The 23,095-nt window shown below is 57.4% G+C and overlaps 1 protein-coding gene across 3 annotated transcripts; it reads left to right on the forward strand.

The window, feature by feature from the left end:
- The first annotated feature begins 2,140 nt into the window (after window positions 1-2,140).
- BCAN (brevican) lies at window positions 2,141-14,879 on the forward strand. Of its 3 annotated transcripts, XM_077155697.1 has the most exons (13): window positions 3,059-3,173; window positions 3,573-3,685; window positions 3,970-4,097; window positions 4,607-4,900; window positions 6,837-7,070; window positions 7,689-8,333; window positions 11,615-11,722; window positions 12,307-12,465; window positions 13,055-13,137; window positions 13,465-13,609; window positions 13,889-14,079; window positions 14,413-14,478; window positions 14,594-14,879. In XM_077155697.1, exons 3-13 carry the CDS (start codon window positions 4,010-4,012, stop codon window positions 14,603-14,605), a joined length of 2,025 nt encoding a protein of 674 aa, XP_077011812.1. In that variant the 5' UTR covers window positions 3,059-3,173; window positions 3,573-3,685; window positions 3,970-4,009; the 3' UTR covers window positions 14,606-14,879. The 3 variants fall into 3 exon arrangements, with proteins under 3 accessions (XP_077011813.1, XP_077011812.1, XP_077011811.1); XM_077155696.1 differs by having other exon boundaries at window positions 14,413-14,879; XM_077155698.1 differs by lacking the exons at window positions 11,615-11,722; window positions 12,307-12,465; window positions 13,055-13,137; ... (2 more) ...; window positions 14,413-14,478; window positions 14,594-14,879 and adding an exon at window positions 2,141-2,231 and having other exon boundaries at window positions 2,799-3,173; window positions 3,511-3,685; window positions 7,689-8,928.
- The last annotated feature ends 8,216 nt before the right edge of the window (window positions 14,880-23,095 follow it).

The raw sequence follows: 23,095 nt of genomic DNA on the forward strand, positions 1-23,095 counted from the left end.
TAGAGCTGGAGAGAGGGAAGGATGGCAGGGAGGTAGGAGAAGGGACTGGACGGATGCTGAGCTCTCGAGGTTAGAGATGGAGTGGTGCCTCCTGCTCCGAGGGAAGAGAAGACAGGATGGAGGTGGAGGCGGGTGTGGAATGGGGAACCTGGGTTCTGAGTCTAGCGCCAGATGAAAGTGTGCCTGGAGTTTCCTTGGGACTCCGGCTGTACCAGGATGGGGCCGAGGCCCACACTTGGTGAGACGAGGGTGGCGAGGTGGAGCTTTCTCAGTGCCTTTAGACTCAAAGCCACCCTGTGTCTTTCCTGGGCAGTGGCTCTTGGTCTGGGGGCAGGGGTGTCCTCTGTGCTCCATGGCAGCCAGGTCCTCATGGCCTTCAGAACAGGGTTGAAGGATAGTCCAGGGTTTTGGCCCCAGAGTAGTTCCAGCTCTATGGGTTTCTGGGCTGCCTGTCGGGAGCGGGAAGCCAGCTCTGTGAGAGCTCCAGCTCCAGCCCAGAGAGGGGACAGAGGGCGCCAGGAAGGGGCTTGGCCCAGGCTCATACATAGCTCAAGTGCATGGCAAACAGTCTCCCCAGCACCCAGCAGGCATCAGCTGCTCATGTCAGACAGCCCTCCCAAGTGCTCTATGCCTGGAACTGATCTCAGCTCCTTCTGATCTGCCCCTCACCAAGAACCCCCTCCTCCTTACAGATCAGAGAGAGACCCTGGGCATCTGGCTTCTGTCACTCCTCCCCCAACTCTGACCCTGAGGAAATGACACCTAGTCACAGTGGGAGACATGGAGGTTACGGTGGTAGGTAGGCCAGTGAGGACTGCAGCCTGGGAGGATCTGGGAGAAGAAGAAAATTCCCCATCAGCCCCGGCTCAGGAAAGGGCTGATGTGTGAATGCAGAGCCTGAGAGGGCAGGGGAAATGGAGATCGAACAATAGCCCTGAAATGGGAGTGGGTAGAAAGTGGGAATACACTCAACCTCTAGGAAATCTCACCTGCAGTCTAACTTTCACCCCTCCTGCTGCATCACTGGCCCAGGCCACAGCATACCTAGTCCCCTTGCTCTTTTAAATCTAGCCCAACCCTTAAAAGTGACCTTAGACACTGACTCTGTAGCTTCCCTCCTGGCCATGTCTGCCCTATCACTCTCTGGACTTCTGTCTCTACTTCTCAATGTCACATCCCCACCCCTCCATTATGAGAGTATGAGTGCTTTGAGATATTTAGAGTTATTTTTGAGATATTCTGGGTTCTCAGAGCTTCTGATAGCCAGGCCTAGGAGGGGGGCGGCCTCTCCCATTTATCCTCAGTCCCCTTATCCCAGCCGCCCAGCCCAGAGCTTTCACAAAAGGTGGGATGGGGGAAGGGAGAGGCTGGATGGGGGCCAGACTGGCAGAGACGGGGGGCTTTGTCCCCGCCGGTTTCTGAGCCAGAAGATCCAGTGGGAAAGCCCGTGCCAGGCAGAAAGTAAAAGCTGGGGGAGGAAGGGAGGAGGTTTCCAGGGAAGGGGAGTGGAGGGTGCTGGGGAGTAAAGAGAAGAGTTCCCTTATAGGGAATAGGGAGGTGGGGCCTGGGGAGAGGTTGTGCATTGCCTGGGTTCAGTCTCGGAGGCATCATCCAGGAGGGTACAGTGCCAGGTAGGAAGGGACAGGAAGAGCACTGTGGGAGGAGAAAGCTCTGCATTCCGGAAAGGAACTTGGCACCGGAAGGGGCAGAGGGAATCCTAAGTATAATAGCATGCACCATTCTTGCTATAAGCATTTACTGAGCTCCTACTGTGTGCCTGGTGCTGTGCACTTGTATAGGCTTTTGTTTGTTTTAAGCTACAAAGTATTCTCAAAGCATCATAGCCACTTTATCACAACCTGTGAGGTGGTGATAGTGGTGTTTTTTGTTTCACAAGCAAGGTAACAAAAGCCCAGAGAGAGTAAGGAACTTGCCGAAGGTCACACAGCGAGTTGACTAGGTAGGACCCAGGTCTTCGCTCTGAGGAGGGATCTCTTGGCAGGGAGAGTCACAGAATCAACGGTGAGGTGGGGCAGTAGGCTTCTGGGCCAGGAACTGCGTGAGCCCAAGTGGGTATGGTAGGGCCCCGGGGGAACCCATCCTAAGGTTTAACCCCTTCCTTCCTCCATCAGCCTGGGGCATGGCCCCACTGCTCTTGTCCCTGCTGGCAGCCCTGGCCCTGGCTCAGGTCCCTGCAGCCTTAGCTGATTCACTGGAAGGGGACAGCTCAGGTAAGCCACCGGGTCACTGCAGTTCTTCTCCCCTGCCATAGGGGCGGCCTCTTGTCAAGCCCTAACCAACTGCCTCCAACCCTGAGGTACCTAGGAAGGAGAGAGAACAGGGAGGGATTGGGGAAGGGTCCAGGTTGGATCACTTGGAAATAAGGGATGGGCTGTGGAACTGTGGATAAGGTGGGGAAACCTTGGAGGTAGGGCTGGGAAGAGGCCCTGGGTGCAAGGCTAAGGTACTTTACAGCCAAGCTGAGGATGGGAGACCCTGGGGGCAGGGCACGTGGAGCTGGGAGGGGAACAGGGATGGGGTTAGAAGGAAACTCTGGAGGAGACTCCAAAGGGGATAGACTGGGAGACTTTGGGGAGAGGGCTGGAGACCCGGGGAGCGAGGATGGAGGGAGCTGGGTGGAGAACCCTGGGGGCGGTATTGCCTGGGACACTTTGGGAACCAACCTGGAGGACCAGGGGCCCTAGAGCAGGTTGCAGCCCTCTGGGCGCGGGGCCGGGGGCTCTTGGGGCGAGGACCCGGTCGGTCCTCCGTGTGAAGTCCCGCCCCCACCTCCCCAGAGGACCGGGCCTTCCGCGTGCGCACGGCTGGGGGCGCGCCGCTGCAGGGCGTGCTGGGAGGCGCCCTCACCATCCCGTGCCACGTGCACTACCTGCGGCCGCCGACGGGCCGCCGGGCCGCCCCGGGCTCCCCGCGCGTCAAGTGGACCTTCCTGGCGGGGGGCCGGGAGGCCGAGGTGCTGGTGGCGCGCGGGCTGCGCGTGAAGGTGAGCGAGGCCTACCGCTTCCGCGTGGCGCTGCCCGCCTACCCCGCATCGCTCACCGACGTCTCCCTGGCGCTGAGCGAGCTGCGGCCCAACGACTCCGGCATCTACCGCTGCGAGGTCCAGCACGGCATAGACGACGGCAGCGACGCCGTGGAGGTCAAGGTCAAAGGTGAGTGGGCGGGACGGAGCTTGGTCCCGGGGCGGGGAGGACGCGGCGGGGGGAGAAGAGGCCTGCTGTCCCCAGGCCGCCCCGAGTCCCCGGGGGCCGGGGAGAAGCCGGGGGGGGGCTGGGGAACGGGGTGGGGGGGTCGCAGTCCCTGGTGGCGTCCCCTCTCCTCAGGAGGAACTCTAACCGCCGTCTAGCTTAAGCTCCTTTTGCTGTGGAGTGAGGGCAATGCGGACCCCGCTTTGTGTTTAGAGGAGGGAGAAGAAGGGTGCGGGGACACAGTGCGCGGGGGCCGGGGGTGGTGGGGAGCGCTGGACCCAGGAGTGCGCTCTGCCCCCAGGGGTGGTTTTCCTCTACCGCGAGGGCTCCGCGCGCTACGCCTTCTCCTTCCCCCGCGCCCAGGAGGCCTGCGCCCGCGTCGGGGCCCGCATAGCCACCCCGGAGCAGCTCTACGCCGCCTACCTCGGAGGCTATGAACAGTGTGACGCCGGCTGGCTGGCCGACCAGACCGTGAGGTGGGCCGGGGGCTGCGCGCCGCGGGCTTCCACTTGGCTCTGGGCTGCGGCCGTGGTCTCTGGTCCTACAAGTCGCTGCCTGCTGCTTGGGGTTGGGCTGTAGGGTCCCCCTACCCCTCTACCTGTGAGAAGTGCTGGTGGTTCCAAGAGAGTTGGGGAGGCCCCTGCTCAGGGTCTGGTCCCGCTGTCAACTGGCTGCATGTGAGGGCAGTGGGATTCAGTAGGGTCAACATGGGACGGCTCCCTGGAGGTGGCTGTGCTGAGCTTCTGTCCTCTCTCCCTAGGTATCCCATCCAGACCCCACGAGAAGCCTGTTATGGAGACATGGATGGCTACCCTGGGGTCCGGAACTATGGGGTGGTGGACCCAGATGACCTCTATGATGTCTACTGTTATGCTGAAGACCTAAATGGTGATTGGGGGTGAAGGGCTCCCAGGAGATGGAATGCCCGTGCTTAGCCCCTTCTCCCGTGCTGTCCATTGGTTCTCCCATGGCCTTTGCAGGGGGAGGCCCTGCCCATCTGGGAAGGTCCCTCGTGTGTTTAAGGGGACAGTCAGCATTAAGGAGATAACCAGTGTCCTTCCCTCCAAACACTGTCATAGATGCAAGTTCATGATCAAAGCCCCAGATAGGTGGCAGAAGACTGAGTTTCAGGTCTGACTCTGCTACTACTGCCCTGCACCACCCAGCTTCTTAGCACAGTTTCCTTCTTCATAGAATGAGAAAGTTGGGTCAGGTTCTCTTCCACTCTAATAGCCATCCTGAGGTTCTTCCAGACACAGATCCCATGAAGTAGGGTAGTTGAGCCCACAACAGATAGGGAGACTGAGGCCCAGAGAAGCTTGCACAGGGTCCCTGTGAGAACCCAGGGCAGAAGGGGCTATGAACCGCTTAGTAAGCCAGCCCTCTCTGCCACCCAGGAGAGCTGTTCCTGGGTGCTCCTCCGGACAAGCTGACGTTGGAGGAGGCACGGGCATACTGCCAGGAGCGGGGTGCAGAGATTGCCACCACAGGCCAGCTGTATGCAGCCTGGGACGGTGGCCTGGACCGCTGCAGCCCAGGCTGGCTGGCGGACGGCAGCGTGCGCTACCCCATTGTCACGCCCAGCCAGCGATGTGGAGGAGGCCTGCCTGGCGTCAAGACCCTCTTCCTCTTCCCCAACCAGACCGGCTTCCCCAACAAGCACAGCCGCTTTAACGTCTATTGCTTCCGAGGTGAGCCCGCCTCCCTGAAAGGGCTAAGACCCAGCCCAGAGAGGCAGGATTGAGTCCTGGGAGTCCTGTCCCAGTGCTGATCGAACTCTCTCAGGTCTGTGCCATTTGCCTGAAGTAGTCTTGGGTGATATGCAGCTTTGTCACCTAGGGTTCTAATTCTGGACGTGCCCCTGGCTTGGTCTCACTGAACTGTGTGGCCATGGAGTGGTCACCTCCCTGCACCTCAGACCTGCCATCCCCACTGATAGTCAGCTATCTGTGCCTTGTCTCTTCCAGTTTGAAAGCTGCCTCTCTGTATTGGGCTGCTGACCAAGTCACATTTCTCGTCAGTTCATTGGCAGAGCAGAGATGACTGACATTCTCTAAATAGACATGTTTTTTAAGTTCTCCCAGTCAACCCGGCGCCCTCAATGGGTTTCTAGAACCTGCAGCCTGAAGATGCCAGATCTTTACTGATCGACAGACATAATTCCCCCATAGGGAGCTGGGCCTTAAGGCCGATTGGGTGTAGAGATGCTTCCTGCATGTATCTTCTGTTGGGAGGTGGAAAGGAGGCAGTGTCTGGGACCCTCAGAGGCACAGGTCCCAGGCCAAATGTTGACTGACCATCAGAGAGGAATAACTACAGTGTGTCTGGGTTTGGCTCACCTGAGCCTGCAGTGTTGCTGCAAGGGCCGGAGATGGAATGGGGAGGAGAGAAAAGCCCTTTCCCTAGGGAACCTGTAGTCTGAGGTGGAAGACCCAGCTTATGCCATGGAAGGACCCAAATTGAGGGGCGACGGGATGCCTCCCTCCCAGGATGAGAGATTGAGAAAAGCGTTACTTCCGTGGAAATACATCTCTGCACATCTTTGACCTGAGGCTGGGGCAGGGTTGGAAATTGAAGGAAGGAGGATGGGTCATCTAGGAAGGCTTCCTGGAAGAGGGTCAGTAATGACAACAATGATGATAATTAAAATAATACACTGCCTATATGCCAAGGACTGTTCTAGGAACAAATGGAATGAAGAGTGGGATCAGGAGGAGGAAAGAGGATCACTGTGGTTGGGAGCAGATGGAGGGCAGAGGCAGGCAAGGGCACAGGGTTGCTCGTTGGTAGGGAGCAGGGCCCACTGAAGCAGATGATGAGAGCAGGGACGTCCTGTCTTGTCTCGCCTGGCTTAGCAGATGGTCCTCAGGGCTTTTCTTAGCCCAGTTCCATCTTTGCTTCATTGGTTTTCTCCTTTCTGCTCCCTTTCTCAGAAGAAAAGGCAGTTCACACTAAACCTCCGGTTATTTGATGGTAGCTGACCCCAGAAAAAGGGGTGGCCCTTCTTTACCCTCTTGCTCCTCACCTAAGATCGTCTTAGGTTGGGCTGTTGAATGCTCTTCCTGCACTCTGCCCTTTGCCTCTCTGTGGTGATGACAGCCTGTGCGCTTCCGTTTCAAGAATGACTCAGATCCCTCACACTTTGCCACCAGCCCAGGTCCCAAGGCGTTGAGACCATCCCATCCACTCTTCCGCCTCCATCCGCCCTACCCACTGTCTCCTTCCTGAGCCTTTCCTGACCACTCTGTCTACAGTAGTTCTTCCCATCTTTCCAGCTCCTTACTCTGCTTAACCGTTCCTTATGTTGCAATACTGTAATATATGTTTGTTTATCTTTATCTAGAATTCTTGAGAGCAGGAAGTTTGCTGTTTTGTTCTCCACTGTATCCAGAAGAGCGCTTGGCTTGACACAGAGTAGGCACTGGGTAGTTGTTTGAGGAATGAGTGATGAGGCCCTGGAGTGTTTCCCTGAGCCCCATGGCAGCTCCAGAGGGAGATGTGATAGCATTGAGAGAATTCCATGGTCTCTGATAGTCCATCCCCAAATCCTCACACTGCTGCAGGCCATGGTCTGGGCGGGCAGGGCCACCTTCTCAGCCGCCCGTTGGCACTTTCTTCCTGCCCCAGACACTGCCCAGCCCTCTGCCATGCCTGTGGCCTCCAACCCAGGCTCTGACCCAGGCTCTGAGGGACTGGAGGCCATCGTCACTGTGACGGAGACCTTGGAGGAGCTGCAGCTGCCTCAGGAAGCTGTGGAGAGCGAGTCCCGTGGAGCCATCTACTCCATTCCCATCATGGAGGATGGCGGAGGCGGCAGCTCCACTCCAGAAGACCCTGCAGAGGCTCCTAGGATCCTCCTAGGTAACTCAAATCCCTTAACTTGGGGATGTTTCCACCTGAGAGAAGTTGGGGACAGGGGAGCCCAGGATGATGATGGGGTCATGGCTGGATGAGTCTGTCCCACACTTTTTCAGCAGTTTGTGGTGTAGGACATCTCTCTTGTCCTTCTCCCAGCCTCTGCCTTTCCAGAAAATTCTGCCCCAGCTCTCTGGGAAATCTTTTCTGCTGTTTTGTCTCTATTCTTTCTGCTGCACTGGAAGTCCCCAGAGTAGATTCAGAGAGCTCGGAAAGGGCTGGAAATGCTTACACTGAGGAGCCATCCCCTGGACAGAGGAACTTCCCTTCCTTGGTTCCTTCTTCTCCTCACCTACCCAAAACAGACTAGAGAGTGCTGACTGACTAGGAGAGGGGGATGCAGTGACCCTGTCCTCCTGAACTAATAACTGCTCACAGAACCTTCTCAAGTATCACCTCAGTATTGAACCTGAGGTTGACATTCTGCTTTCAGTATGGAGCAAAGACCCTTTCCCCAGAGCAGCCCTCCCCTCTCCCTGTGTCCCACCATCCCTTTCCCCTTCCTTTCCCCAGTAGACTGCCAGGTCGCTGTCCCTGGTGCTGAACCTTTTGTGTTTTGTCCAGAATTAGAAACCCAATCCACTGTACCGCCCACGGGGTCCTTAGAAGAGGAAGACAAGGTGTGGGAGGAAGAAGAAAAGTACGAGGATGAAGAAGAGAACCAGGAGGAGGAAGAAGAGGAGGAAGTGGAGGACGAGGACCTGTGGGCCTGGCCCAGTGAGCTCAGCAGCCCTGGCCCAGAGGCCTCTCTCCCCACTGAGCTGGGCATGGAGGAGTCGCCGTCCCAGGCATCCCCAACAGCAAGGGAAGTCCTGTGGCCTCATGCATCGGCACCTCCCAATGGAGAGCCAGAGGCTTCCGGGCCTCCGAGGGTCCGTGGACCACCCACGGAGACCCTGCCCCCTTCCAGAGAGGGGGACTTGGCATCCCCACCACCTTCCACACCAGTTGGGGTGAGAGAGGTGGGGGAGGAGACTGGGAGTCCTGAGCTGTCTGGGGTCCCCCGAGGAGAGAGCGAGGAGACAGGGAGCTCCGAGGAGACACCTTCCCTGCTTCCAGCCACACGAGCCCCTGAAAGTACCAGGGAGCTGGAGTCCCCCTTGGAAGAGAATTCTGGAAGAATGGCCCCAGAAGGGACCTCGGTGCGCACCCAGCCGGTGCTGCCCACTGACAGCGCCAGCAGTGGAGTGGCCGTGGCCCCCTCAGCAGGTAACTCTGCCCAAGGCTCCACCTCCCTCTTTACCCTCCTCCTTTCTCTCCCCCTGCAACTCTGGGTCACCTGACCTGTAGTCCTTTAAATCCACCATTACCCTACACCCTCCTGTCCTTTGCCACCTCTACCTGTAGGTCTCCAATCTCGGACACCTCACCTCGTGACTTCCATGCTAACTCTCTGCCTCTCTCCTATCTCCTGTGACCCTATCCCTGAAATCCACTCACTGTGACCCCCAGCCTCACAACCTGTGGCCCTTTCCTACTCTCAGGGTCTCTACCCTGAGGCTCACATCCCACCTGTCCCACAGAGCACCCCCACACCCTCCTCGGGGCGCCCCATCCCCTGTTGTACTCTTTGGCGTCCAGGCCTGTCTTCCACCACTGCTCCTGTCCCCCCTTCCATGGGCCACCCCTTTCAGCTGCCTCCCGCTGACATCAGGGAAGCCTGGGGTTCCACTCCCCAGCAGACCCCTGGGGCCCAGGAGTGCCCATATCCCCATGGAGCCTTAAGCGACTACTTCTGTGAAGTATTTTTTTTTTTGACTGTTTCAAGGAAAACAAGCCTCGGAAATAAATCTCTATTAAACTGCTTTATAACCAAAACTCTGGCACCCTCCGTCTCCATCTCAAGCTGTCTGACCTTTTCATTCCATGGATCTATGACTGGGGTAGCTCTTTGACGCTTCTCTTTGGTTCCAACCTCTCCCTCTTCCTCTCTCCCTCTGACTGTTTGTGCCTCTGCCTCTCTGCCTCTCTTTTTCATCTTCAGCCTTCACCCTTTCCTGTCTTGGCAGTCTAACAGCCCATTGCTCCTCCTTCCTCCCTCAGTCCTGTCTACACTTTCCTGCCTGACTGCTGGGATCCCAGATCTGACCATACATTGTCCTAGAGAATTCAGCATTAACTTGGGGGAGGCTGGGAGTTGTAATCCCACACCTCTGTGGGGGAGAAACCTACACAGCCTGGGGGGCACACGTGTGTGTGTGTGTGTGTGTGTGTGTGTGTGTGTGTGTTTCTATTCATTTCTGATCCATCCAAGTTACTCCCATGTAGACAGGAAAGTGACCGAGGGTCTCTCTTAGCAGAGAAGTGCCCCACCCTCTCCCCCCTGCATCTCAGGATGGGGGATGGCATTTAACTCTCATCCCACTGCCCACCGCCTTCCTCCATCCACTAACCCGTGCTCTGACAGCCACCCCCACACTCCAGAGGGAATGGTTTCATCCTGCCAAACCAAAAGGATCTTGAAGTCCCTGATGTTGGAGAAGACACAAATCAGAGATGGAACACTGGAGGAAGTAGGGAGTTAATTTCTGGGGTCTGGAAGAAGCCCTACCTGTTGGGGGAAGGTTGAGCTTCCCAGTGAAGGCCCCTGGAGGAGGCTGGGAGTCTGCCACCCCTGGTCCCCCTCCCAGGTTGCCATAGGTAGGCCTGGTGCTCCTGCATCACATTCAGGCTCATGCATTTCCACCTGTTGGCTCCCTCTCCAGCTGACCTTGGAGTTCCACACTGCATGAGGTGTGTGTGTGTGGGGGGGGGCTGGGGTTGGTGGGGAAAGGAGCACCATGGGAGGTACCTGCAGCGTCTTAGTTGCCGCATACATGTGACCAGCCTGGAAGATGAACAAGAGGGCACCTGGCCTGCTATTACTGCAGGAGGGAAGGGTGTGAGATCACGGGAAAATCATTCTGGTTGTATATAGTTGTCAGCCCCGAGGTAGTGGAGGCAGGAAGACGAAGTCTCAGGAATGGTATTTTCACCTCATCCTGCATGTCCTGAGTTCAGATTCTGAAGACCACTGCCAGGGAGAGAACCCAAGGCCTGTGTGGGAGACTGAGGCTGAGTCTTGTCCCACAGGACTAGAGGTTGGACAGGGAGGAGCAGAGAGGACAGCAGGAGGAGCAGGAAAGTACGAGAGGTGGGAGGAGTGTCCGGGGGTACCCTCAGCAGGGTCTGGCGCCTAATGGGTTAAGTAGAATGCCTTTGTCCCAGGAGGGGGGGCGGACAGTACTACCAGCCTGGGAAACCCATTGGCTGAGGAGGTGACAGGAGGAGTGGTACTAGAACAGCTGATTCATTGGAACCAAAACAGCCAGGTCATCCCAGCAAAATTCCTTGAAACAGCTCCAGCTTCTGTGCACCTCACCCCCGCCCCCAGCCTGATTCCCAGCCAGGCAATGGGCTCCTGGGCAGAGGGGAGTTCTGTGGGCCGTGGCCTCTGCCAACAGGGCTGCGTGGTGCTATCCGAGGTCCCGGGCCAGGGAGAACTCCCGGGGCTGAGGCCTGCATTGCCAGTCTGGGCATCATCCAGCCCTGAAAGGGGTGGAATCTGAAAGCCTTCCCAGCACCCAGGCTGCAGCTAAGGGCAGCACCCCACATTCTGGGGTTCAAAGAGAGAGAAAGAGCATCCAGGGCATTGGGCGGGGGCCTAGCCCCAGGGAGCTGGGTCTTGACAGTGCACTCCAGGCCTTCGGGGGATGTGGTAGCAGACAGATGGGAGGGTTTCTGGGCTGGGAGAGCTGCACAAGGCTGGAATAGGAGGTGGGGGAGAGGCGGAGGCTGGTGAGGGGCAATAGTCCTGGGAGATAGGACAAAGAAGTAAAGAGGGTGGGCGATGTTGCAAGAAAGCACTGCGGGACAGTGGGGAAACCCTCCACCCACCGGCAACTTCATTCCTGAGCTGCGGGAGAGGGGGTAGGACACAGTGTGAGGGAGGTGCTTTGGCTCTCCACTGACAGTTTCAGGGAGTGACTGACTCTGCCCAGTGGACAGCAGGGGGGATAGTTAGCACCCACTAATGGGCAGGCCACGCCCCACTAGTGCAATGGCAACTCTCCTCTCCCTACCTCCCATTGCCTCAGTCCAACTAGACCATACAGAACTGCCCTGGGGCCTGGCACCGAAAGGGCAACAAAGGGGGTTACTAACTTCTGGACTGAGAGAGGAGAAGAGACCTGTCCAAGGTCATGCAGAGGAGTTCAGGTCCCATAGCTGACAACCCAGTTTCTCACCCCGTGGTGCAGTTGGGTACGAGGGCTTTGCAGGGCACTCACTGGACTGGGCCACACTGGTGGGTGACCCAGGGCTGAGCTGATGCTGATGGAGGGGAGGGGAGCAGAGGGGGAAGGCTCCCAGAACTCAGAGCGGGACTGTGAGAGGGCCGTGGTAGCTCTCCGGCAGAGGAGATCACGGCTGGGAGACTCTGACCCTCACCGGGAGGGCTCAGGCTGCAAAGTACCCCCCACTCCCTCAACTTGCTTTTCTCCTGCTCTCAGGTGACTGTGTCCCCAGCCCCTGCCACAACGGTGGGACATGCATGGAGGAGGAGGAGGGGGTCCGCTGTCTGTGCTTGCCTGGCTATGGGGGGAACCTGTGTGATGTTGGTGAGTGTGTTGGGGGGCAGGGGGAAGGGCAGGTCTGGCAACTGGCCCCTGCTGCAGTGTGCTAGGTCGGCGGGGAAGGGCACTGGCTTTGACTATGTCATTGATGAATCCCCATTTTAGACAAGTCACATAACCTCAATTTCCTCATCTGCTAAGTGGAACCAAAATGCCTCTGGTATGGGGGGCGGGGGAAGGGGTAAAGGGGTATAGGATGGGGGGGCTAAAGGAGTGCTTGGCATACTCCTGGCATTTAGTAGGCACTCAATACCTGCCAGTTTCCATCCTCCTGGGACGGGTGGAGGGAACCAGCTCTTCTCTGGACTGGAGGCGAGCAGAGGCCCAGGCTAGGACTCCATCTTTCCCCCTGGTCCCTATCTCTCCGAAAAGGCATCATGTCCCCTGCCCAAGGGCCCTCACCCCCTTATTTCCTACTAGCTCTCTAGCACTGCCCTTAGGCCCCCTTGTTCCCCTGCCCCGCCTTGTGCCATGGTGGGAGGAGCCCAATCGCTTTCCGGGGTACCTGGCTCTTCTGGGTTTGGGGGTATCTCCCACCTGACCTCAGCTACTCACCCTCTGGTGCCCAGGCCTGCGCTTCTGCAGCCCTGGCTGGGACGCCTTCCAGGGCGCCTGCTACAAGCATTTTTCTACACGGAGGAGCTGGGAGGAGGCAGAGACCCAGTGCCGGCTGTATGGGGCACACCTGGCCAGCATCAGCACACCTGAGGAGCAGGACTTCATCAACAGTGAGCCGGCTGTGGGGTCCCCAATGGGCGGGGCCCCATCCCCTGCTCTCTCACTCTCTGACTCAGTCATTCATTAACTTCCTTATTCATTCATTTAAGCACCCCTTACTTATCTTGCCTCATTCATTGTCAGGCGCTTTTTTGTTCTCTCGCTCACTCTTTCCCACTCTGCATTTGAAGAGCTTCAGTCAGGGGAGCTTTGGGGTTGGCGCAAGAAATGACTCCTGTATGGGCCTGGCCACAGCTCAGGGCCCCGCCTCCAGCCCCTCCCGTCGCCCTGCCTCTCTTCTCCACCTGCTTTCCCCGACTCTTACCTTGTTGACAGTTATTATTGTTTTTCCCCAGAATTTCCCTTTTGTATCCCTGGTTGGTATTTTTGTTCCTTCTCCCCTCTCCCCACGCTCCTGTCTTCCATCTGGCTCATATACAGAGACTGGCGCGAGGAATTAAAAAAAGAGGGAAGAGTGAATTTGGGATTGCAGGACCTCCCCGCGCGGGCCACTTAGACCGCCCGATAACGGGGAATGGGCGCCATCTGCGGGCAGCGGCGCTCACTGCACACCTTCTCTTCCCTGCGGTCATTATCCAGATCGATACAGAGAATACCAGTGGATCGGGCTCAATGACCGGACCATTGAAGGCGATTTCCTGTGGTCAGACGGCGTCCCCCTGGTGCGAGCCGCGGTCGCTCCTCGAAGCACCCTCCTCCAGTGGCCCTTCCCTCTGCCCTCCTTCTCTCTGCCCTCCTCCCTCTCCTGCCCTTGGACATCCTTCTTTCTTCTCCCTGAGCCCCAACCCTTCCTTGTGCCCCTCTCTCTTCTTCTCTGGCCCCCATCCTCCCCTCCCAGTGCCCCCCTTCTCCCGGGCCTCTAGCCTTGCCTCTCCAGGTGTCCTGCTCCCACCCTCCGTCTTCTCCCAGCTCCTCCAGGCCCCTTCCTCCCAATTCTCTTGGTGTTCCAGAGCTACTCACCACCTCCTCTCCCCTCTACCTCCCGCCAGCTCTATGAAAACTGGAACCCAGGGCAGCCTGATAGCTACTTCCTCTCTGGAGAGAACTGCGTGGTCATGGTGTGGCATGATCAGGGACAATGGAGTGATGTGCCCTGCAACTACCACCTGTCCTACACCTGCAAGATGGGGCTGGGTGAGGGCGGGAAAGGGAGGGTCCACGCAGTGGAGGGGAGGGATGGGGCTAGGGATCCAGGGGACTGATGTGTGGCTAGAAGGAAGGCAAAGCAGCACAAAGGGATCTAGAAATATGTCCCGGACCCTGGGAGGGATAACATATGATGTGGGTCCACTTGGAACCCCTGCTTTTTTTCGCATGTCAGGTTGTGGCCCGCTCCTCTCCTCCCCATACAGATTCTGGGGACTGTCACCTACAGAGTTAGGTTCCCAGTTCCTGACCATGTCCTCCCTGCAGTGTCCTGTGGGCCCCCACCGGAGATGCCCCTGGCGCAGGTGTTTGGCCGCCCACGGCTGCGCTATGAGGTGGACACCGTGCTTCGATACCGCTGCCGGGAAGGGCTGGCCCAGCGCAACCTGCCACTAATCCGCTGCCAGGAGAATGGTCACTGGGAGCCTCTTCAGATCTCCTGTGTGCCCCGCAGGCCTGTGAGTGTCCAAGAGGAGGTAGACGGGAGGCACTAACCCACGGAGTCCTGGGCTTCATTCCCACATGAGCTGTGTAACCTTGGATAATCACTGACCCTCTCTGAGTCCCAGATCCTCTTCTGCAAAGGGAGGGAGGTGAGCTGGATGCTCTGAAGTCCCCTTCTGTCTGATGTCTGTGAACATGTGGCTATACTCCGGGCTCTTAAGGGCTAAACCAGGGCAAGTGTTTGATGAGGTCAGGGGTCCAAAGTGCAAGAGCATCAGAGGGAGACTCTGAGAAGAGAGAAGGAGGATGAGCCCAGGATAGAGGGTAAGTGTGTGTGTCTTCCCCAGACCCGAGCTGTGCACCCAATGAAGGCCTCAGAAGGACATCAGGGGAGGCTTCTGGGGCGCTGGAAGGTGTGGTTGACCTCTCCTTCCGGCCCCACTCCAGGTCCTTAGGGGGCAAGACCTCGAACACTGCTGCCCCCAGCCCCCCAACCCTCCCTTGCACCATGTGCTCTTCTCACTACAGGAAGTGACGTGAGAGGGGTAAAGCTGGAGTGTGGGTGGCATGCCTAAAGGTACTTCTGGGAAACACCTAGGATGCCCAGCCCAGCCCAGGCCCTCAGTCCCCTCTGTTTTCCCTTAGAGCAACGGGTAAATCCCTAAGTGCCTCATGCCCTCCCCCTGCCAGCAGTCCTGTCCCTTCCATTCCCCGCGGGACATTGTGCCCACTCATTCTTTGTTCTCCAAGGGAATGGGTTTGCAGGATGGAGACACACAAGAACAGCAGGAAATAAATCTGCATTTGAGCCCAAGCAAGTTTAACGCCTCTGTGTGTGGGTGAAAGAGAGAGAAAAGTGGAGTTGGGCAGGGCCTCGTAGGGTTAACATAGCTCTTGTGTTTATTAGCTTCCGAAGATCAGAGAAGTCCTCAATTTGTAAGTAGGTAGAACAGTGGCTGTCACAGAACAGATGCCCAGTAAGAATTTGTGGGATGAAGGAACAGCCACAAGGGTTGGGGACGGCCGGAGTGGAGCAGCATCAGGATGTCTGCTAGGAGACCGAGTGCCGGGAGTGCAGACCTAATCTCTCAGGAGAGGGAGGGGCCTCTCAGAGAGGGGGTGCCCATTAGTGTCCCATTTCTGGGGTTGGGGTGGGGGAATAAGGGTGAAGGGAAAGCCGGATTGGTGCCAGCAGAAGAGGCAGCGCTGCAGGAATAGGGAAGAGAGATAAGGGCCCAGGCGAGGCCCCCAGCCTGGCTCTGGGCGGGGCTCTGGGAATGACCAGCGGATCGCACAGCTGTGACCCGCGGAGAGCTCTGCGACGGCAGGCCCAGCGGACGGAGAGGCCGATGTGCGCATGCGTGCATGGAGGCGGGCGGGAGGCGCAGAGGAGGCGCAGGGACCGCCAGGGGGCGCCGCGGGCTTTGCTGCGAGGCGGCGGGGTCGGGCCGGGCGCGGGCTTAGGGAGCGACTAGCGGAGGGTGGCTTCCGGCCGGGCGGCGCGGGCCTGTGGGCGATGAGTCAGCGGGGGCTGAGATGGTGAGGTCACTCTCTGCGGGCTGGAGCGGGTGGCCGGCTGTGTGTGTGTGTCTGAACTCTTGTGTGCCAGAAGTGTGTCTGAATGCAACCTGTCTTTGTAAGGGGGGGGGTGTGTGAATCTTTTTCATTACTATTGTGAAAAATAACATATCTACCAAAAAAGCAATGAATTTCAAAGCACACCGCAACAATTAGTTGTAGAACAGATTTCAGAGTTGAGTATGGGTTACCATTCCACAGTTTTAGGTTTTTCCTCCTAGCTGCTCCAAGACACCAGAGACTAAAAGAAATATCAACATACTGATTCGGCAGTCATACCCGTTAGTTAAATCCTACCTTCTCTGTTCTACTCCCCCTCCTCCTTTGACCCTTCTCCTGCGCCCATTCTAACTTCTTCACGTTGGAGGGGGCTGTCGGTTACACGGGGTAGGGGGACGGAAGCTGGTGTTCTGGAGAGGCTGGCAAGGGGTTGGGTCCTGTGGCTTCAGATCCTGGCACCTGACGACACGCCGTCACACATAGACGCGCGCGGGCACGCTGTCATGTGTACACGCTCCTACTGGAGCGAACCTATTTACACCACACTCATCCACATGATAATTCTTATTCCTTTTCCTAAAAGTCAAGTTAAAAAAAAAAAAAAGCAAGCAAAAATCTGAGATACAGAAAGTCACGGAGACAGACAAGACAGGCAGAGAGCGACGCGTGGGGAGTGGGGGTGGGTGGAGAGCTGGGGTCCAAGGCTTTCCACCACCTGGTAACAAAAGCCCAAACCAACTCGTCTCTGAGATACCAGCAGTGACGTGCCAGACCCTAGCTGCCCTACCGCTCCTACCTACCTCTACATCCCTCACTCACCTCACCCAGGGTCTCATCTACCCATCTGCCCTCTCCACACAACCCATCCTAGCATGGCCAGGGGGGTGGGGGCTGTTTCTTAAGGAGCTACAGGGAAGAAGATGATCCTGGGGTCAAAGCAGACCTCTCCCTACCCCACAACTTTGTCTTCCATTATCCTGTAATTTCTTATTTAATCAATTTTTAGATATGACAGGGCACTCAGCTGGAATTGTAAGTGGGGGAAGAACAAGGTGGGCCTTTGAAGGTGGGACCTGAAGGAAAAGCTTGGTGGGGGGAGCTTGGGGGTCCTTGGGTTTTTAAGAGAGGTTCTCTGCAAAACATAATATCACAGAGGTCATTTAGATAGCATGTTGGATTTCCCATAAAGCCCCTGGTGGTGAGCTGGAAGGGGCCTTGTTTTCCCAGCTCTCTCATCAACGTTTTCTCACTGAATCTCCCCATAGCAGTAGGCAGGGGTCCATCTTCCCTGACTTGTGGATAAGGAGTGTTCCAGGAGGAGATATAAAATCCCTCCCCTCCCCTCAGCCCCTCCCGGACACCTGCTGTTCTGAACAGGGCCGGAAACGGAAGCCTTCTCCTGGCTTTGTTGCCTCATCCTGGGGAAGAGGGAGCTGGTCCGGGAATGACTCAGCGCCCTACACAGAATCCAGTCCTTGGCCCAGTGTGTGAGGGTGCATGTGCGTCTGTCCCTGCCTTTGCCTCGGGGTGCAGCACAGATCTGACCCTGCCCCCACCCTGCCAGCCCCCTGGATGTGTGGTTAAGCTCTCAGTCTTCTTTCACATCTCTAGCATAGGGTTCCCCTGGCAGCATTTCCTGGTCCCTGGAGGTGAGGTTGGTCAAAGAGTGAGTGGGTGTATGTGGTCAGGGTAACCAGAGAGCCTTGAGAAATGGGCCTTCCAGAATCACCCATCTGCAGGGTCCCCAGCTCCCTCCCCCCTGCCAGGAAGCTCCAATCCACTCATCCCCCACCTCCTGTCCTCACCCACCCCCAGCCTAGAACTCCCACAGTCCTGTCCTGACCTCAGTGGGGCCTTTGTCCCAGCCCTAAGGCCTTGTCTGTGGGCCTGTCTCCTGTGCAGGGAGAGAATGGACCCCATTGTTCTGGCTGCCTGCCGTGACACAGCAGCTCCCCAAGATTTCCGAAAATGCTCGGTCTCTAGGGCTCTGCGGGCAGGAGGGCTTTCCAGGGGGCTGCAACCAGGCCCCTGCCCGAGTGAAGACCCAGATGGTCTCCCTCCCATCTATGCAGGAGTGGCTCCATCCCCCACACTGGAGGTCCTTCCTGAGATCTAACTGCTACCCTGCCTGCTGCAAGGTGGCAGGGTACTTCCCCCTGAGAAGCGAGAACTAAAAGATTCAAGGGCAGAGCAGGAGGAAAGAGAGAAAAAGGGAGAAGGAAGAAGAGCGTGAGGAAATAGCCCCCACTGCTGTATGTGTGGGACTTGAGATGTTAGTTAATAGTTTGAGGGGCTACATCTTGTGGCCTCTTATTTCCTGGTGGTTCCTTAGATTTTACAAATAGATGGTTTGTCAACAGAGGGAAGGCTGTTGGCCACTTTGGACTAAATATGTGCGGGGAGCAGCCCATAGCCTCAGGCCAGGTTCTTTAGGCTCCAGGTAACATCTAAGAATTCCTAGTATCATTCGCAAGAAACGTCTCTCTGTGCCTCAGTTTCCCCATCAAAGTGAGCTGAGGTTCTCCTTGACGTGCAACTTCCTGGCAGATGAGGTGAATGAAAAAGGGAGGGATCAGGGAGAGACCAAGGGATGGATGAGTTGGGAAGGCCAGGGAGGAGGGAGGGAAGTGGATGGAAGCCAGAAGAGAGTGAGGAAGAGAAGAGAAAGAAGGAGAATTGGTGCGTGAGGCCAGTAGCGGGACCGTCTCCCTTGAGTGGGAGGATGGAGTCCAGCAGGGCCCACGACAGGCGCGGAGCCAGCTGGGCTTCCCCCCGCCCCCCAAGCCTCCCAGCCACCCGTCCTGGGGCCCTGAGCTGGCTTATGAACAGCTGAGCCACAGCTGCGGGGAGGGGGTTCCTCGACAGAGGCCTCCTGGCACCTGCCTTGGTTTATTTCTGGAGCCACAGCTGAGTCATGGGAGGGGGGTGAGTGGGCCTGGAGGGGGGCAAGTTTGTGACTGGGAGAGGAGAGGGGCTGAAGTGGGGGTGGAGGGGGTGGGAAGAGGCTTCTATGGCCTGGGATTCTGGGACCTGGGGTTGGTCACCCTGGTCTAAACCTTTGGGACAGTTGGGGCTGATGCTGCAGCAACGAGAATGGGAGTTAGAGTACAGCAGGGACTGCCACACTGGAGTCCCTGGAATTATGAGGCTTGGAGAAGGGGTTGGAGAGCAGGAGGCAAAACCTACTTCTCCTGAGATGATGGAGAAAGCAGAAGCCTGATCTTGAATGTGTGTGTGTGTGTGTGTGTGTGTAAAGAGTTGGGTGATGGATGGTGGTGATGGGAGTACAACGTTGCACATGTAATTAACAGCACTGAATTATATAACTGAAAGTGGAGAAATGGGAAATGTTATATTGTATAAAAATTTAAAAAAAAAGAAGAGAGAGGAAAGAGGGCCTTATAGGGTAGAAGAAAGCAGGGGCTATGGACAGGAGATCTCAGTGCCTTGAGAATGGAAACCAGAGCAGAGTGGATCCTATTTTCCTCTGCTTCCAATCTAGGACTCTGTGGGCCTCCTCTGAGGCCGTTCTGACTCTCCGCCTACGTCTGAGCCAAGCAGCCCCTTCCTGGGTTTGGTGAATTGAAACTCTCTTCCTTACCTAAGGTGGGCCTGTGGACTCAAGAACAGGGTGCCAGGTCCTTTCTCCACCAAGCTGCCGTCTCTTTCTACCTCCCAGGATGACTTGAAAGGCTAACCTCCATCTTCCCTCTTGCAGAACCCATCTCGGAACTTAGCCTCCCCTGTGGGATGGGGACAGGGGCCCACTAGGGACCCAGAGTCCTCTTGGGTTTCCTGGGGGTGAGTGGGCTTGGTTTCCATTCCCTCTCCCTTCTATGGGTAGCTCCAGAGAGCGCATTCTGGCTGAAATTAAATCACATTCCTCCTTCCCGGCCTGATGAGGATGGCATTGCTGGTAGCAGCTGTGCCACCACAGGGTCAAGTGGCAGCAGCTGGTTCCCCGAGGAGGGGCTAGGGTAGGGGGAGGCTGAGGGGATTTCAGGGAGAGGGGCCTTCGGAGGCAGTGAATAAGCTCTGATTCTTTGATCTCAAGAGACCAGAGCAAGAGGGTCAGACCCTGCAGTGGGAGGGTCAGAGGTTACGCCACAGGGTATCAGAGCCGTGGGGAGCCTCAGCAAATGACCCAGTCCAGCCAGTACTGCAGAAATGGGAAAACCGAGGCCCCAAGGGGGAGTGAGTTGCCGTCCCATCCCTGCCCCCATGGCCTCCCTTGGAAGGCTGAGCTCCCAATCAGAAGTGACAGATGAGGGGACCCTTTAAGAGGCCTCTTTCCAAACTCCCTCATGCTTGGCCCAGAGCCTAGGCCTGTGATTTCCTTCCAGTCTTTAGTGGCAGCGGCAGCAGGCTGGGCTGAATGGGTGCTCAGCCCCTGACCTCACCCTCCAAGGCGCCTCAGCCTGCACAGCCTTATAAGGAAGTGCCCCAAACAAACCAGGAAGCCACCTCCGGCCCCCCACCCTGCCCCCCAGCTGCATACTGAGGCTATATTTACCCAGAGGAGGCCCCAGAATAACTTCCCACTTGTCCTGGTGGTGGGGGGGGGGCGGGGGATGGAGGGGGAGCTGCCCCTCCTTGCTTCCTCCTCATTCCCTCCTCTGGGATACCTCCCCCAGAAGTGCTTTCTGTTGTCTGACCTCATCATAGTCATTCATTCATTCATTCATTCATCAATACATGTTCATTGAGCATACTCTGGGCCCCAGGCACTGTGCTGGGCTCTGAGCGATGACTGGACAAAGTCCTTGCTTTCCTGGTACATTCCACAATGACAGAGCCTTTTGAGATGTCACATTCCCCTGGTTTCCTTCCCACTCTCTGGCCTCATGTCCTCTGGCTCCTTCCCAAGTGTCTTCTCCTGTGCTGGTAGTTCCTGGTGGGGAGAGGGAAGCTCCGTTCCGGGCCTTTCTCTCATCTCATTCTGCACCCACTCCTGGCTGATCCCTAAGCCAGCGACCTCCTCCCCAAGGGCAGCCCCTCTGGAGTTCTCCATCTCAGAAAGTGGGACCATCTGACAGCTACCAAGGTCGGGCTCTTTGCTGCCACGCCCCCTCCACCTCCCATAACGGATCACCAAGGCCTGAGGTTCAACTTTCCTTACATACCTCCAGTCCATCCCCTCCTCTTGGTCCCACTGCCACCATCTCCTGCCTGGAGCACCGCCTCAGCTTCCCTAAATCACTCCTGCCCACGCCAATTTATTTTCACACAGCAGCCAGAGAGTTTTATTTAAAATGCAAACCTGGCCATGCACCTCTCTACCTAAAGCCGTTCAGAGACTTCCCTTTTCCCTTAGAAAGAAGTCTGCATTCCCTGGCTGTCTGGAGCGGTCCCTGCACTCCGGCCCTTGACTGTTTTTCCAGTCTCACTGTGAACCTTCATCCCTGTCATTCTCTACCTTTCAGCCACACCGGCCTTCTGTCCCCCAGATACCCAAGCTCTCTTCTTGCCTCAGGGTTTTGCACATGCTGTTCCCTCTTGCTGGAATCCTTTTCCTCCCTCTCCCTCCCCTCCTTACTAGCCAGCTCTGCTCATCCTTCAGGGACTCAGGGCTGCCTTCCTTGGCTGGCCCCGCCCACACTTCCCCAGCCCTGAGTCAGGTGAGGCCCCCTTTCTCTAAGCTCCCATAATCTCTTGCATTTCAGCGGAAAGGGAGAGCCCCAGGAACGGGACACCACGTTTTTATTTATTTCTGGATTTCCAGAGGCTGCACCGTACATGGCACGTAGTAGATACTCAGCAAATATTTGTTGGAAAATGAGTCATCCTTATTATTGCCACCAGGAATACCCCTTTTACTGTCTAACACCCATTTCTCTTGCTGCATCGACAGATATCAGTTCCAGGGAATATACCTCCACTCTGTACCCCTTTTAGGAACGTCCTCACTTCTGTCTAACTCACATCCCTGCTTCTGTTTGGGAACGTTGGCAAGGAGAGGACAGTTTCAGTAGCTCTGTGGGGGGCCAGGGACCCTGGTGGTCACCGTGGCATGGGGAGGACTTGGCTCAGCCTCTGTCCTAGGCCCTTGCCCAAGCAGGGGTGCCCAAGGGCCTGGGTGGGGACCAAGCACAGGGCCCCTCTGCCCCCATGGAGGGCCAGGGAGTGGACTCTGCTCGACCCAGATACCAACATACTGGCCCCGGGATCTGGCGGCCTCAAACAGGGCCTTGTTACTGGTGTGGACAGGAAGGAAAGAGCGGACGCTCAGGCTGCCAGGAGGGTGGGGTGCGGACAGGCAGGGCCCTGGGCCCCAGGGCAGGGGTATACACGGGGGCTGGTGAACTGAGGGCCCGGGTGCCCAAAACAGAGACACCCAGATGCAGAGGGGGAAAGGCACAGGCGGAGAAGCAGGGAGGTGGAAAGCCCCCTTGTGCTGGCTCCTTGGCCAGAGGGCTTGAGTGGGGGCTGGAGAGGCAGCAGCTTCTGCCTGGCTTCTTTCCCTAGCTCTCAGCCTGGGGCCCAAGGAGAGAAGGAGCCTGCTCCTGGATTTGGGATGATTTCCAAATGTGAAACATTTGTTTGGCAGCCCCCACCCCTCCCCGACCCAGGATATTTTAGAGGTGTCGCCAGATCTTCCTCCCCTGCTGAGCTGAACTGCTGGGCTAGTTTCTATTTGGGTATCCTGACTTCAAGGCCTTCAGGCCCCGCCTGATCCAGGAACCCTGGTCCCCTCCCCGTTCTACCCAAGGACCCAGGGAACTACTGGGAAGTGGGGGGTAGGGGCACGGGAAGCTGTGTGGGCGAACCCTCTGTTTGACCTTGTTTCGGCCTGGCCCAGACCTCAGCACACCCCCCTGCTCTTTCATCTCACCCCCAGAGCTCCATTCCATTCCCCTCAACCCCATTTGCCATCTCCCCTTCCTTCCTCTTCAGCAGAGGGGGAAAGTCCCACTGAAGACCTACGTCACAGCCCCCCAGGTCCCTGGAGACCCCTAAGTCGCCCAGGCCCAGCTCTCCTCACGGTCGGAGGTCCAGAGACGCCAAATGGCTGCCCCGAGGCCCACAGCCTGTCTGCGGCAAAGCAGGGCTTCCCTCTCCCTCAGCCTGCTCCGACCCAGCCAGTATGAGCAGACGTCACAGGCAGGCAACATTTGGGTTTGGCGGCGAGGGGACTTATGCTGGCAGCACTGCGGGACCTGTGGGGAGGGTGTCCGGGATGGGGCCGGCTCCAAGGCCTATTGCCTCAATGGCAGGCCTGGGCTCTGCAGGCTGAGGTCACCTGGACAGGCCTGCTGTGGCCAAGCAGCGCTCCCCGGCACTGCTGTGCACCCCGCGAGCAACCCCGCCGTGCTCCCCCCGGCAGGCAGCCCCCCTCTAGCACGGCATCTCCCCCCACCCCAGTCTCCCCACAGATCCTTTGGCTCCTGTGGCGGCCCCGGGGATGCTCCCATCCACACCCCAGCCAAAGAAGGGAAGAGTCCAGACTCCGCG

This window comes from Tamandua tetradactyla, chromosome 4, assembly GCF_023851605.1.
Source record: "Tamandua tetradactyla isolate mTamTet1 chromosome 4, mTamTet1.pri, whole genome shotgun sequence".
Lineage (NCBI taxonomy): Eukaryota > Metazoa > Chordata > Mammalia > Pilosa > Myrmecophagidae > Tamandua > Tamandua tetradactyla.